This window comes from Microtus ochrogaster, chromosome 26 (assembly GCF_000317375.1).
Source record: "Microtus ochrogaster isolate Prairie Vole_2 chromosome 26, MicOch1.0, whole genome shotgun sequence".
NCBI lineage: Eukaryota > Metazoa > Chordata > Mammalia > Rodentia > Cricetidae > Microtus > Microtus ochrogaster.
Window position 1 is genome coordinate 5,027,265 of NC_022025.1, and position 16,755 is coordinate 5,044,019.

The window sequence follows — 16,755 nt, forward strand, 5'->3', positions numbered from 1 at the left end:
GTGGAGGACGGTTTTAGTACTGATGAGGATTATAGATGAGAACAGGGCAAAGGGTTGTTTTTTTTGAATGATTTAACAAATGAGCACTTTATTTACATAATTCCCACCCTCTTCTCCTCCCTCTAATTCCTCCTGTGTCACCCCAACCTCTCTCAAATTCATGACTTCTATTATTACAGACATACATATCCATTAATATGTATGTATATATGTGTGTCTATGCATATATATGCATATAAATACTTGATGCTGAGTCCATTTAGTGTTGTTCAAATGTGTGTTTGTTTATGACTGACCATTTGGGACTGGATAGTCTAATGGGGGCTCATCCTTGAGAATGACTGATTTTCCCTCTTGAAGCAACCATTAATTGCCTATAGTTCTTCATCTATGAGTGGGGCCTTGTGAGACTCTCTCATCCAATGTCATGTCAGCTGGTGGTGTCATGGTGCAGATCTTGTTTAGGTGAGCGTTATCATCGAGACTTCATAGGTGCAGCGTACATCCTGCTCCTCTGACTCTTACAATCTTTCCAATTTTTTTTTTCAGTAATGAATGTTTACTTAACACACACACACACACATTTAATGAGGTTACATCACTTGGATACTATTGTTCCCTCCGTCTAATAGTATTAGACTAACAAAAACCCTGGCTTGGGAAACTGCCCTTTGGGTTTTTTGTAAGGGGAGTCCAAGAGACCCCCGTTACCGTCCAATATAGGCGATTACTTGGTTGCCTCAAGAACTTGAAGGGAAGACTCTATTGCTGAAGACACTACACACTTCAGACCTGGAGGAATTGAGCTGGAGCTGATCTGGAGACTTCCTCCCCAAGGACAACCTTTCATAGTATTTGAAGTTGCTATGCAAGCTGCCAATAGAGGAAAGCAATCAGTAGTCTTCCCCAAGTGTAAAACCTATTAACTACAACAATGACTAACATGACAAGAAGTTCAAGAGTCCAGTAGCAGCACCTCCATCTTACCACCACCAACTCTGTAAATGGACTCAAGCCCTGATCAATAGAACTCATGCTTCATAGTGCAGACAGCCAACTATTCTTGTCTGATGAGGTCACGGTCCCTAGAGGAGAGCCTATTACTGCTCCTTTCCTAAGCCAGAACAATTTCCAACTGTATTCTAAATAGTTAAACTTATACCTACAGATAAGCTTAGCTCTCATCCCTCATCCCAGAAGCTTCTTTTTTGGATTATTTGTGAGACCATACAGAAATACACAATTTGCTAAAATGCCGGGAACAACTGGTCGTGGGGTGCCCAACATCCATTGATACAACTCTAGCACAAAGCCTGTACCTAAGGCTCAGGGAACATCTGAGAGGAGGGGTAGGTTTTGGACTGCCATTACAAAGAATGTAGCTAAATTTTTAATGAGAAAATAATTGGCTTCACAATATAATAGATCTTATATACAGAATGCAAATGAGCTATTAGAAAAATGAGTTCATTATCTTATATTTATAATCAAACTTTGGGCTGTGGTATTTCTACTAACCTTTCTCTAATTTTTAAAGAGAAATTTAATGTTTTTGCCCCTTTTCTTTGCGTGTTTGACCTTCATTAAGACATTGATTATTTTCTAGGAGTGTGGGTTAAGGATCTAATGTTGAAAGGTCTTTTGCTTAATTGCTAGTTGATCACTAGCTTCGCATATGACAGCGCTGGAGAAATGTTAACTTGTCTTGGAGAAAAAAGAAAAGTGTTTTCCCTTGAAAGGCCCTTCCTTCTGTTCTCTCCACTGACTCTGCAACACTTCCTGTAATGTGGCCATGTTTAGGAACTTAAAGTAGAGTTAGTAAAACAGGAAGCCTCTGGCTGCCTTCTGACAAGAACGCTTCATCAGGAAGCTGGCATCTTCATCATGGTTGAAAGACACTGAGGAATTAGCTCAGCTAAGAGATGCATTTCTTGGCTTATCCCTTCCATCTTCCTTCACTTTTTTTTCCTTCAGTCTTCTGTTCTTTCTCAGCTCAGTGGCAATGGTTTATTTTCTTCTTTGGAGAATGAAATTGTTCCAACCAACTCTCTCTCTCTCTCTCTCTCTCTCTCTCTCTCTCTCTCTCTCTCTCTGTGTGTGTGTGTGTGTCTGTCTGTCTGTATTAGTCTATGCATTTCTATTTTTAGAGCACCTGATATTGAGGAATTTTTAATGACATTTATTTAGTTTAGTTCTGCAGCTCCAAGACTGCATTAATTACTTTCTCGAAAAGATCCTTAGAGACAACCAAAGGGTTGTCTCTAGTCTTTAGTCCACCATGGGGTTGGGGTGGGAGAGCAGAGCTGTTCAACTCACAACGAACAGCAAGCAGAGCAAGACAGGTCAGTAACAAATAGGAGACATGACAAGATACAGCTCCCAAGAACATGCCTGAAGTGACCATGCACTACCACGGTCTACCTTCCAAGCATGCGCTACCCTCGCTACCTCTGTCACTGCTCAAGACTCTATTCAGAATTTGAATCCATTCATGGATTCATTATGTCAAACTCTCATGGTTGAATTATCTCTGGTAAAGCTTGCATGGCAGAGCCAAAGGGGTGCTTTAGGCTTTTCTCAATCTAACCAAGTTGAGAACCAAAATTATTATAGAACCACCACCAATGCTCACTCCTCTTAAACTGGCAAGTCATTTCAATGTGGCTTTGGCCAAGCACAGCACCATGCATGCATCAAAGTGCCTTAGAGTGGGACAGGAACAGCTTGTGATGGGACACCAGGTCTTTGTTCTGGTGAACTTGAATATTGACATCCTATTCATCAAGGAAAATCCATGATAAGTAGACTTTTTTCAATATAGTTTCTTTAATAATTTCTCAACATAAATTTTGGTTGGCTATTGTTTTCCTCTTCTCCCTAGTCATCTGGCATTACATCCTGTTTTTTGTTTTAATCAGTTGGGTCATATTGACTACTTAATTATTGAGCCCAAGAAGTTCTTTATACATTATAGACATGAGACATATGTGTGTGTATCTGTGAAATACTTGCTGTATGTTATACACACATATACATGTGCTTGTGATATTTCTTTCAGGTCTGTGGCTTTTGACTTTTTATTGTCTTGATGTTGGATAACTCGAAATTTAAAATTTGACTGAGAGTCATCATCATGCTTTATTTTTTCCTTGCTCTGTTTGGTGATTTTTTTTTTATTAGGATCTCTTGGCTAACCCTAAGTTTTGAAGGCTGCATATTATAGTGTGGGTTCTGATTATAGTGTAGACAGGGTTTCATCTTCTAAATCATTATATTTAGCACAATAATGCACATTTACATCCTTTTCTTGGTGCACCTGTCAGATATTGTGAAGCATGCTGTAAACCCTGACACATACCAGTGTTCTGTTTGAAAGATCCATTGCTTACATCACATTCTTAGGTGCTGTAGAGGATCTAGCATTAACTCGGTGGTGGAGAAGGTTGTGGGTTTCTAACTCATGACTTCTTCAACAATTTAAGAGGTCAAAAGTACTACAACTTTATATATTAATTTAAATATTTAGCATTTGGTAGTACTATTTCTTTTCCATAGACCTGTTCTCGCTCTCTCTCTTCCTCTCTCCACCTCTCCCTGTGTGTATATGTGTGTGTCTATAAGTCAAACTCAGATATTATTTGAAAGAGTAATTCTACCTGAGGTTGTTAATATTAATATTAGTCATTTTGCTTTTAGTAAACAAAAAGCATTGTATAGTAAATTGATCATATAGTCTTACAAAGATTTAAGATGTCATATGCTATAATAATAAATGATTTTCTATGGCTATTGTTACTACTGTGTATAGAAATACACACACACATGCACACACACATAACTATATAAACCCAACCTGTTGAATCCATTTTCTGTTGCTTGTATGTGTCTGATTGCAAGCATGACTACTCTGTATTGAATAATCAGTTTTGGGATTCACCCCCGGAGAAGACTAACTCTCCCTCTCTCAGCAATAGTTGGTCAACTGTAGTTTTTGTAATGAACACCACCCGTGTCTGTTGGTGTTGTTATTCTGAGGACAATTTGAGAAGGACTCAGGAAGTGTTCATGGGAGGGTCTGGAATGGGAGGACATAGGAAAGGTTAGGGGGAGGAAAGGGTCAAAATGATGTAATTATATTTTCAGTAAAATTAAGTAAAAAACAAACTTCTCAGTAGTGCAGTTCACCTCTGAGTTCCAGCAAAGCTGGTGATGTGGCCTTCCTTTGCCCATGGAACCTACTTCTGCTACTCTGAAAGGATTGTGGCTAGAAGAAATTTCCGAGCTCTTACATAAAACTTCCGGTTCTGTTTTCCCAGCTCTTCTTGGCTTCCTCGTGGGAACTATATAGAGTCTAACCGGGATGACTGCACTGTCTCTCTGATCTACGCCGTGCACCTGAAGAAGTTGGGCTATGTCTTCTTTGAGTACCAGTATGTGGACAACAACATCTTCTTTGAGTTCTTTGTAAGGCTTTTCATATTCTAGAATTTGATTTTTAAGAAACATTCATATGACAGTCTGTAAAAGTACTATTTCATTCCACTTTATGCTTCCTAATTTTCTGGAAGGTGTCAACTGGATCTTTCAATGTTAAAACAAAGTTTTTTCCGCTATGTACTTTGTGTTCAAATTAACATTGTTTCTTTACTTTTCAGATCTTTCTTGTGGAATAACGTTGGCTTGTTTCACCTCTGGTTATGTTCATCAAGTGGCTATTTGGCTTAGACTGTATGTCACAAATAACTTTTCCAAGATTCATTTTTTTAGCTACAGAGCTATTACTTCCTATTAATTGTGTGTGTAGATTAATATCGATGTTTACATGTTCATAATGTGTGTGCATGTGTGGAGGACAGGCAGATGTTATATGTTTTCCTCTCTCACTCTCCACTTTAGTTTTTTGAAGCAGAGTATCTCAGTGAAGCTGAGCTCACAGATTCTGGGGATCAGCCTTCCTCTGCTCTGCCAGTGCTGGGGTTAGGGATGTGCCACCACAGCCATCTTTATACGTGCTAGGGTTCTGAGCCAAGGTCCTCATCCTGGTTATGTACCATGTACATTACCATGGAGTCCTCATAACAGCTCCTATTATGTTAAAATTATATTAATTTTTTATTTTGAACTTAACCTATTTCCTTACAAGTCAGCAAATATTTCCTTACTGACTAAATGATTTGTTTATTCACAATTATTTCAAAAGAAAAAAATGTCTGTATGTTCATTTTCTGTGAATGTGGAACTGTTGAAAAGACTCCCTGACTGAAATAGTTGATGAGTCTGTCATGAGCTTAAGTAGAATGACAGAATCTAAGACATTATTATATACTGACAGAATAATATAGTGGCATATTATTTGTGTTTTAAAAAATAAAACTTGCCTGAAGATCAGAGGGCAAAGCAGTCATACTAGTCAGCCATCCAGGTCAGGGAGTGGTGCCACACACCTTTAATTCTAGGACTCAGGAGACAGGCAGACAGATCTCTTTGAGTTCAAAGCCACCCTGGGCTATATAAGATTGAATCTGTCTAACAGACAAAGAGCCCACACAAAGGTGATCCTGGAACTTGGGATCCCATGCCTTCAATCCTAGCACTAGGGAGGTGGAGACAGGAGTGATATGGCTGGGTGGAGAGAGGGATATAAAGGGAAGAGACAGGAACTCAGTTGAGTGTGGAGTCTGAGGTTGGTGGAGAGCATTGCAGGATCGCCCCTTTGTTTTTCTGGGCCTTGATAGAGGTAAGATCTCTCTAGTCGCTGGCTGCTTTGCTTTTCTGACCTTCAGCTTGGACCCCAATATCTGTCTTAGGATTTTTTTTTTAATTTGTGCTACAGAATAGCTACTGAGGCTATTTAACTAATGTAAGCTGTATCTGATCTGGTAACATTTATTATGATAGTGACCTGAATTCTTGAGAAAATGTTTTCAGATGGCCTTACACTAAGCACAGTTGTTTTTTTGTGTGTGTGTGTGTTTGTTTTTTTGTTTTTTGTTTTTTGTTTTTTTTGTTTTTTTTTTTTTTTGCCAACAATGAGGAAAACGCTCCTGGGATCCAGATTTTTAAGAAAAGACTATACTAACAATTCTAAAACAAATTTATATTGATCTTGGTGATGAGTGTTTCTAAATCAGTAATTGTAGTTTCTATATCAAAAGTTTGAAGGCAAGAACTATTTCCCATGCCTTCGAAGTGAAGAGGTTCTGGCTCTGGTCTTAACTCTGTAATTATAAGCTGTGTGTTCTTGGTCAGTTAGTCTGACCTTCTGGTTATCATTGTTCCCTTCTATGAAGTGGGTTTTTTGATGAGAGGTTTTGAGCATCTTTAATATGGGTATACCTTGATGCTTTAGGACGTTAAGCAATATTTAGACAGATACACTTTTTAAAGTAAATCTTATTTGCAAAATGTCTTTTGAGAATGAGTGAATATTTCTTGAGACATTTAGCAATATTACAGAAAATAAAGTTAGGAAGCCAGACAAGCGTCTAATTGTTGTAAATAGCAGTTTCTTTGTATTTCCCAACAAGTCCCTTGAGAGTAGTCCATAAAGGTGTTTTTAAGGTGTGACATTTCATTCCTTCCTGACAGAGATGCCTGTGTTCGTCTGGTTTAGCATCTGAAAGGGATGACAAACTCATGCTGATTTCTGTATTGGTGTTTTATACTTATAAATCATGCTTTATTGACTCAGGTCAACATTTCTCAGTCATCACCCGTCAGTGATGACAAGGAAATGTTTGAAGGTAAGAAAGATGTAGGTGGATGTGAAGAGAAATACATATAAACAGTGTTTAATTTGAAGTATTGAAGCCCTGAATTTGGGCACCGAGTGAGCCTTTTTTTCAGCACTACCATGCCTTTCAAAAATGATGAAGCTGAAACCTAGAGAGGTTTTGGTCCACGATTGCACCTCAGCTAGTTTCAAAATGAGCAGTAGAATTGATATCTGCTTTCGCGTGTGAAAAGCCTTTAGCGTGCCTAGTCATTGTTCATTGAAGGTATATTGAGAGCCTGTAGCACCTATGAAATGACTTAACATTGGTGTCACATGGTGGTCAGAGGAAGAATAGGACACAAATTCAATTAAAGGAAATATCAACTGGATATTCTCTTGATATTGGGATCACAAACGGAACTATTTTCCACTTAAGTCTTTAGACAGTTCTCTTTGTGAGAACACTGTAAGCTTTGTGACAGATAGAAAAGGAAGTCAGGCAGCAAGAGTAATTTAAAGAAGAGAAAGATAGTTTTTGACGGGGATGGCTATGTGATGAGCTCCTTCTCCACCCTGCTGCTGACAATCTTGCTGTACTAGAATGATGTCCTGGCTAATAGGTGTCTCTGTACTTTTTGTAGACCTGAAAAAGTAGTGTCCTAACCTTTGAACACTCTTCAAGGATTACCCAGAGAGTTCAAGATGTTTAATGTAAAAAATCTTATATCTAGTCATCTTACCTGTCATGGTAAATGATAAATATTTACTCCATTACAAGGGTTAGGAAGTAGATTTTATCCATAACCACTTAGCAACATATTTAGATTATGTCCTGGGAAACTGACAGCCAAGACACACTATTTGCTGATTTAAATTTTTACGGCTGTCAATGAAATTTGCAGATAAATGTAGCTCTCCCTTTCTTTTGGCATCAGATGGAGGTCATAACAGAGGTCCACACTGGTGAAAAAGAAGAGATAGATGACTGTGGGGTGCCCGTTTCTAGCTGCTACATCTACAGTGCAACCCCCTCACTCCCAAGGCTCAGGGAACATGGCAGAAGAGGGGACAGAAAGAGTTTTAAGAGCCCAAATTTCAGGACACCTACTGCGAGATAGTGACATCTAGACATGACAGAAGCTGCACCAAAAAATCTTAGCAGCATGGTCACCTAAATGAGACCTAAATAGTGGCCACATCAGTCAGCATGCCAGTGCGGGAGGGACAAGTTCACAAGCGTCCACCCCTAGGTGGGGTCATCCTGCCATCAATGAGAGTGAGGGAGAACCAGTTTTCTTCTGAGTGTAATCCCTAACAGGTTAAACAATTCCAAGTATTCATCCTTAACATGAGTTCTTACGAGGAGCATTATTATTGACTCTGTGGGTGTTTATAGATGTATAATAAATGCAGATGAGGTCAGGAATCCCAGGTTGGAGATGAGGTTGGAGATGGGCAGCAGGCACCTTCAGGGGGAGAAGGAGAGTTAGAAATGATTTAAATACAGTATACTCATGAATGAAATTCTCAAAAAGAGAAACAGTTAAATTAAATTACTAACAAATTAAAAAGCTAACTAATTTAATTAGCTTCTAAACTTGAGCTTGCATGGTGAATGTGAACTGTTGACCGCGCGGGTAAGCTGGGTGGAGGTTTGGTGCCGACTCTCCAGTGTAATTATTTTCACTAGCCTGGCCTTTGGTTACAACAATGAGATGGTTTTCTGAGAACCACTCCCCCACACGCAGTTGTACTGTAACCTCCAGGGCTCTTGGTGTGTTTGCTTGCTGGAGATCACTTTGGTGTTGTTTTAAATGGGTTAAAGGATGCTTTTGCAGCGTGCACTGGGAACAGCAATGAATGAAAGCTATTCTTCCCAAAGCATTACTGCGTGCTTGTGTTTATTTAACTCACAGATTCAGAATGACCAGTGCCAGGAGATGGATGCCACCACAGACAAGTGGGTGAAACTCACAGACAATGGAGAATGGGGCTCTCATTCTGTAAGTCCCTTTTGGTGTCGATTTGTTGATACCAATTCAATTCTTTTCCTTCCATTTCCCAACTGTTTCTTTTTCTTAACTTTCTTTTTTCAGTAAGAATTTTTTTAAAACAATCTTCTCATTTTATATAGCTATCCTCATTCCCAATCCTTCCCCTCTTCCCTTTCCACCCTTCCCTCCACCCCACTCCCCCATCCACTCCTCAGAAAGGGTAAGCCTTCCTATGGGGAGTCAATAAAGTCTGATACTTCACTTCCTTTGAGGCAAGACTAAGGCACCCCCCCATATCTAGGCTGAACAAGGTATCCCTCCAAAACTATTGTGCTCCTAGATGCTGTAAGAATAAGTGGGCACAGGAGACCACTTCCTAAATATAACTTCAGTAGCACAGACACTGAGAGCAATTAATAAATGGGACCTCCTGAAACATAGAAGCCTCTGTTAAGCAAAGGACACAGTCAATAAGACAAAAAGACAGTCTACTGAATGGGAAAAGATCTTCACTAACCCCACATCAGACAGAAGACTGATCTCCAAAATATATAAAGAACTCAAGAAACTAGACATCAAATTACCAAATAATCCAGTCAAAAATGGGGCACAGATTCTCAACAGAATTGCAAATGGCCAAAAGACACTTAAAGAATTGCTCAACATCCTTAGCCATCAGGGAGATGCAAATCAAAATGACTCTGAGATTCCATCTTACACCAGTCAGAGCGGCTAAGATAAAAAACACCAACGACAGCTTATACTGGAGAGAGTTTGGGGTAAGGGGATCACTCTTCCATTGCTGGTAGGAGTGCAACCTTGTACAGCCACTTAGGAAATCAGTGTGGCTTTTTTTTTCCAGAAAGTTGGGACTCAGTCTACTTCAGGGTCCAGCAATACCACTCTTTGGCATATACCCAAAGGATGCACGTCCATTCTTAACTATTTCTAAGCATTCGTTCTAAGAAAATAAAAAGAGCAACATGGTCTTCTACTTCAGTGAAGTTCCATTTAGCAAAGAAATTGCCTCCATGTTTCTCAGACTCACATTTGAAACTTTAGATTATTTTTCTGTTTTCCTTTTTCCTTAGGATGCTTTGCCATTCCCTGTTCATCTCAGCTTTCTTCCCTTTTAAAGTGGGACTCAGCAACTTAGGGAACTACTTAAAACTAGTATAAAATATTACTCAGTTTGAGTATGCAAGTTTACAGATGTGCCTGCCACATGTGATAGGCCAGTATCTGGTCATTGGTAAGATCATGAATTGCCTTCATTCCATGTTCTCTGTGGTAGTTTTAGGAAGGGAGTTATCAGGATTGCTTTTTAGGGCTCTCTGGTCTCCATCGTTGCATAGACATTATTGCCACAAAGTTACCCGCTTTTGGAATGCCAACCTACTTTCTATATATTTGCTATATATTGGTCAAAATTCTACCCTTTCTGCTCACGCCATAGAATGAAGTTTACTTTTGTCCCACACATCTCTTTAAATGCTTGAATCTTCAATGTTCAGGTGACATGTTTTAGTACATGTCTTGTTTGTGACACTTGTGACATTGTCCTTTTGGAGTGAGGTGTAGTTTTAAAACCTGGCTCTGTATTAGAGCTGTATTTCTCATAGTTGGTTTGGTTAATGTCTCTGTGAGATTGTTCTTCCTATTAATTTTAGAAATAAGAGCAGTCTTTCTGTATCAGACGAGAGGATGACAGGAAGGACCTAGATGGAGTCTCCAGTGTGAAGTTTGAGTTTTGTTTTGATAACTTTCAACCTAATCTATGTGGTTATAGAAAGGTCTCATCCTTGAGTCCACACAATGTTAGACTTTCAGGAAGATTTTTTCATCTCTATGTTTGATAGTAATACTAGGGGGCTGGAGAGATGGCTCAGAGGTTAAGAGCACTGGCTTCTTTTCCAGAGATCCTGAGTTCAATTCTCAGTAACTACATGGTGACTCACAGCCATCTATAATGAGATGTGGTGCCCTCTTCTGGCCTGCAGGCAGAACACTGTATGCACAGTAAATAAATAAATCTTTTTTTTTTAAAAAAAGAAAGTAATATTAGTACCACTTAAGGTCAGTTCAGCTCAATACCCAGTTGGCAGGATGGTGTGGGAAGTTCTTCTGCCTATGTGTTGCTTTTATTGGTTAATGAATGAGACACTGTCTTGGCCTGTGATAGGGTAAAAGAACAGAGCTAGGTGGGGAAAACTAAAGTGAATTCTGGGAGAAAGAAAGGTGGAGTCAGGGAGAAGCCATGGAGCCACTGCCAGAGTCAGACATGCCAAAACTTTTCTGGTAAGCCACTGTCATGTGGTGATACATAGATTCATAGAAATGGGTTAAATTAATATGTAAGAGTTAGCCAATAAAAAGCTACAGCTAATAGGTCAAGCAGTGATTTAATTAACACAGTTTCTGTGTGATTATTTGGGGTCTAAGCTAGCAACCAACAAGCTTGTTGTGGGAACCAACAAGCAGCCACCCTGCAACAGCGGGACTTTGACCATCAGTAAGTATACTGTCGTCACCATTGAGGATTTAACTCCAGAGCAATGTGCTGAGTGCACTAGTTCCCCACATCTTCCAGGGTGTGTAGTAGGGCAGATTTCATGTATAGCTTGACTGTCATCAGCCAGAGTGCATAGAAGAATAAAGGTATCAAATGAAAAAGCAGTGGCCTCCTAGCTTTGGATCAATTACCTGCATCAGCAAGAAATTGATTAGAAAATTAGTTTGATTTAGGTGTAGAAAATGTCCCAGTAGCAAAGGAAGCAAATGTGATTGCCATTAAGTTTCTCAGGTTAGAGTTAGATCAGGCGACCTGTAGAACAGCATGTTTTCTCTTGTTCCTGTCACACTGTGACTAGTTGAATAGTTTCAAAAGCTATGAAGCTACGTAACCCATTTTTTGTCACTGAACAAAATATGCAAGGTTGTATATTTTCTAAATCTCAAAGACTTCTTTAATTCTGCTGTGGAGGTTTAAGGTCAGAGTACCCACATCTTCTCAGCCCTGGGGAAGAAGCATCAGATGGTAGAAATGTCTTCAAGGATGCTCCATGGTGAAGCCCGAAAAGTCAGCCAGGCAGAGACTCTACCCAGGCCCAGGGAGCCCCAAACTCACCCTTTTGTTAGGGTCATTCCTGTGGGAACTAAGGGCATGAGACCAGCACTAGCCTCTTCATGAGGCAATGTTCTCAGTGACGTAACTACATCTCATCAGTCTCAATTCACAGAAGTTCACTGCTGCCACACTTGGGGACCAGACTACATATGGAGCTCTAGGGAGTATGCACAGCATATCCAGGCCAGAGCAGAGACAAACACTGTGCTGCCTTTTTTCTTCTTACAGCTCAGAGATTTACCTGAAGAGTAACATTTCCATCAAAGTATATGCTTGGGCTCAGATTTATTCAGCCTGGGTGACAGAACCCTTCTGTGTCTAAGCCCCAACCTTGAAGTTTAAGAACAAGTTTATCTTTTTAGACTTAGTTTCTTCCTTAATATATGTGTGGATTGTCAGACTATTCTATTCTTAATTTTGAATCAACTTCATTGTAGCTTAGGCTGGAACTTAGAGTATTTAAGTTTTTAATTCTATTTTAATGTTGATTATATAAAGAATTGGAAAAAAGGTATAAGGGAGTAATTTTTGGCCGTGGTTAGAAATACTGACCTGAGTGTCTTGCGCTTCTTCCTGTAGGTGATGCTGAAATCAGGCACAAACATTCTGTACTGGCGGACGACAGGCATCCTTATGGGCTCTAAGGCAGTCAAGCCCGTGCTAGTGAAAAACATCACCATCGAAGGTATTTTATAGCTATAGTAGTCACTCATCCAATTTTATTATTTAAATATTTATTAGAGTGTTGGTTTAACTGACTCAAGGGTTTATATTATAACAAAGACACAAATTAATGTCAGACCTTATGCAAGTCTAAAAACCTTAGTTTTATGTCCACCAAATTGATTAATCGTTTTTTTTTTCTTTTTCCCTTCTACCCTCAAACTGGATTATCTAATCAATGTAAAGCAGCAAACACAATGACAATCTTCAGTTTTTTTTAAAAAAAATAAAATGAAGGTATATTTGTTTACAGGATCCCAGTACTCATTAGAGGAGGGCACCAGATCTCATTACAGATGGTTGTGAGCCACCATGTGGTTGCTGGGAATTGATCTCAGGACCTTTGGAAGAGCAGGCAATGCTCTTAGCCACTGAGCCATCTCTCCAGCCCCAGTACTCATTAGAGAAATGTAAATTATGCCAGATAATCTGATCATTGTACATCCATAAAACCAATAATAGTCTGGCTGTTTCCTACACCCCTTGTGCCTTCTGAGCCAGATGGGGCATTTCTAGACCAGCTGAGCCCCCGATAAATGTCATGGCTCATGCTCAAGTAGCTTGCATTTAGTTAAAGCAGCAATTCTTCTTCATTAAAGTTCAGTGTGTTTTGCTGGGTCCTGTGTGCCTGCTCTTGGGATGTCGCCTCGTTAATCATTGGGACATCTGCTGGACAAAGCTGGAAGCACAAACCAATAGATTTCCATTTCTAGGGTCTTTCCTGCTTGCGTGTACACGGTATCTTCCTTTGTTCCAGTAAGCAAAGGATTTAGGCTCATATTGCTATTAACATCTCTCTCTTCTGTGCAGACGCAGTAAGCGGGTGCTAATGTGCTCATTGTCCTGGCTTCTCTCTCCCAAGAACTGCTTTTCCTTCCCATGCAGGGGTGGCATACACTTCAGAGTGCTTCCCGTGTAAGCCAGGCACTTTCAGCAACAAGCCAGGCTCGTTTAACTGCCAGCTGTGCCCCAGAAACACCTATTCTGAAAAGGGTGCTAAAGAATGCATAAGGTGTAAGGAGGACTCCCAATTTTCAGGTAAGACTAATTGACAATTTTTATTCTTCTCTTTCAGTGCTAATGTTGGTCAAGTGTACTTCACAGGGCAGAGTAAGTGTGGTAGCAATGGCGGACCACATGCCAATGCAATGGAATGAATTCATGTTGGATGGGGACCATATGACATTCTAGTACCCTTCTCTGCATGACTTTCTCCATTTGTCTATGATTTTCCTTTATGCCACACTCCATAGATAAATGGTTCAAATGTGTTTGCATGAGTCTAGCCAACTGTTTACTTTCAAGTGGTTTGTTACCATAGGGACAGTTGAGATGCACTTAGAAATTTTTAATTTGTTCCAGATGTCCAGTGTTCAATGATAATATAGGAGATATCTAATATCTTCTGGAAACAGCTGCCCGATGTAGTTGTATCCTAGAAACATTTATTCTCGCTCTAGGCAAAATAAAAATACAAACATTTGGCCAAGCAATAATGGTGTGCTCTTTTGGGAGGCAGAGGCAAACAAATCTCTGAGTTTGAGGCCAACCTGAGTGAGTTCCAGGACAGCCAGGGCTACAGAGAGAAACCCTGTCTCTTAAAACCATACCAAACTAAGATAATAAATAATAATAATAATAATAATAATAATAATAATAATAATAATAATCAACCCAAACCTTTATTTGCTTAAGCCTTGGCTAGTTACTACACTCTAGTACAGTGATTTTTTACATGTTCGCTTGCTTTTGAGTTTTGACGTTCAATTTTTCTTAAGGTCACAAAGGAATTGGTCCTTTTCTAAAGTGTGTTCTGTGTGTATGTTGCAGAAGAAGGAGCCAGTGAGTGTGTGGATCGCCCACCCTGCACTACCAAGGACTATTTCCAGATCCATACCCCATGTGATGAAGAAGGAAAGGTATCAGCAGGGTTTAACTTATCCCGTGTCTATCTAACCCACTTCCCAGTGTGAGAGCGCTCTGATTGTTACCTGTGTGTGCAGACTGTACAGAAGAAATCTAAGATGCTAGGTGTTGCAACCTGCCTCTGCTTTGATCTCCCAATTTGTTTGTTCTCTGTACAATTTGATGTCCCCAAGCCTTCATTTTCTTTTCAGTCTTTAAAGCAGCTTTGATATTGCTACCTACTTCATAACGCCTCTATGAGAAGAGATAAGATCCTCTAAGTTTTCAGCCAAGGGCCTGACATGAAATAGGTGTTCTACACATTATTACTGTCTTTCTTAAACAACTATATTCTCAGAGGTCAAAAGACCAAGAAGAGCACAGCTTGAAATATTTGCTGCCACTCACAGGATGAAAATGCTGGGTAGCCTTTATTGCCCTGGGAGGAACTCAGAATACATCTCAGAGGAGCTAGGCAGTCACATGCTAACTCAGTCATGCCAGGCTACTGTGTTTACAAGCCACAAAGTAACTACCATACGCACAACACTGAGCTGGAGGAAAATGCCCAGATGAGCTTTACAGTTGACCCGTAATTCTTTGAATTAAAGACGAGCCCGTACCAGCCAGTGTCAGTGAGAAGCTGAGGGTGAAGTAGCTCCTGTGGCGTGTCCTTCAGATTTGTTTGCAGCCTGCAGGAGGACATTTAGTTTTGGGGATATCACAAAATATTGCTTTCCTTCCTAATTTTACATCTGTCCATGCTGATTTGTACTTTTCGTATTTTTATGAATGTGAAGCTTTCTTTATGCCTTTAAATACTTTAAAGAAATATTGCTTCGAATGATTTAGAGTAAATGATACTAATTTAAAATGATTGGTGGAAAATTTTAATAAGAAATATAACCATTATTTTTAATAACAATGACACTAATAACATTAACTGGTTGGCCATGGTCCTACAATAATGCCATGTAAGGCTATTTCTATTTAGAAAATACATATAGAGACCCCTAAAATGGAATGAAAAGTGTTGGGTATAATACCTTTAAAGTAAGCGTTCCTTAGCTAAACTTGCCTTACTTACTAATAAAATTAAATTAATTTTATCCCATGTAATGATGACTAAGTCAGTATTACTGCAGTGTAGACAAATGAGATTTATTAATGATTCAATTTATCTGAACAACATGAAAATATATTAAAATCATAGTTATTACATTGCTGAGTGCTCTAATATGTTGACAAGTATAATGCCAGTGACCAGTATGACAATACCTGGTTGACCTGGCTTAATTTAATTAAAGCCATGCAAATTTAAGTATTGTTTAGGACATATACACACAGCACAAACTTGCAAGCATGCTATATGTATACATATACATGAACTTTGTTTTTCATATACATCAGGGAATCCATGAGCATGCTATAATATATAAGAAAATAATGTATCCATGTTTTATAAATTCAGTGTATTTTTTCTTTTCTTTTTCTTCTTTTCTCTTTTCTTCATCATTTTTTTTTTGACATAATCTCACCATGTAGTTTTGCTGGCCTAGAACCCTGTGTAGTTCAGGCTGACCTTCAAGTCCCAGAGATCCCCCTTTTAAGGCTTAGATCTACAAGGACATTGTGACTCTTTCTAGTCAAACTTATCTGCTGAAAGGGTTTTGGTTTCATAAAAACACTTTATATTTCCATCTCACTTTCTGAAGAGTGAGTTGATTGTTGGTGTCTCACCTGCACTATGAGCCATCTGGCTCTAAATATCATTAATATTAATTAGCTTCTCTTCCCACCAGCTGCACTTGGAAGCATATGTGTCTCTTAGAGAGACAGAGAAGCAGTTTGTTGAAAGTTTGTAATGAAAACGTATCTTGGAGAATTTGTGACGATTTCCCCTTAAAATATTTAAGGATAAAGCGTATTTTTTTTAACTTCTAAAAATCTTCTTTGGTTACTTTGGAGGCAGTTGGTTATTTTGCTTCCCACATCTACCTGCAAATATTATTGTTTCTATTCTCGTCAGACTCACCCTTCTTCAAAGGTGCTGTGTGCATCTCTTGGGTAAGCTGTGTAATAACTTAAATCAGGGACTTAGTGAAGTGCTTGCCTTGAAAACCACAGTGATCATCCAGTCCCCAACACCCAAATGAGAAGCCTGGCCTGGTGACCTGTGTTTATAAGGAAAGATAGATAGACCCAGAACAATGATGCCCAAGGTTGTTGTCTGGCCTGAAACAAACATACACACACACACACACACACACATGCACACACACACACACACA

The 16,755-nt window shown here is 39.3% G+C and overlaps 1 protein-coding gene across 3 annotated transcripts in view; it reads left to right on the top strand.

Annotated features, from left to right (window-relative positions):
• Kiaa1324l (KIAA1324 like) overlaps positions 1 to 16,755 on the top strand; it is a 164,979-nt gene that overhangs the window by 101,183 nt on the left and 47,041 nt on the right. For all 3 annotated transcript variants that reach the window (XM_005358323.3, XM_026784691.1, XM_026784690.1), the window contains 5 exons: positions 4,317 to 4,464; positions 8,632 to 8,718; positions 12,416 to 12,521; positions 13,445 to 13,597; positions 14,390 to 14,478. In XM_005358323.3, the coding sequence (XP_005358380.1) occupies positions 4,317 to 4,464; positions 8,632 to 8,718; positions 12,416 to 12,521; positions 13,445 to 13,597; positions 14,390 to 14,478 (583 nt within the window). The remainder of the gene's footprint in view (positions 1 to 4,316; positions 4,465 to 8,631; positions 8,719 to 12,415; positions 12,522 to 13,444; positions 13,598 to 14,389; positions 14,479 to 16,755) is intronic.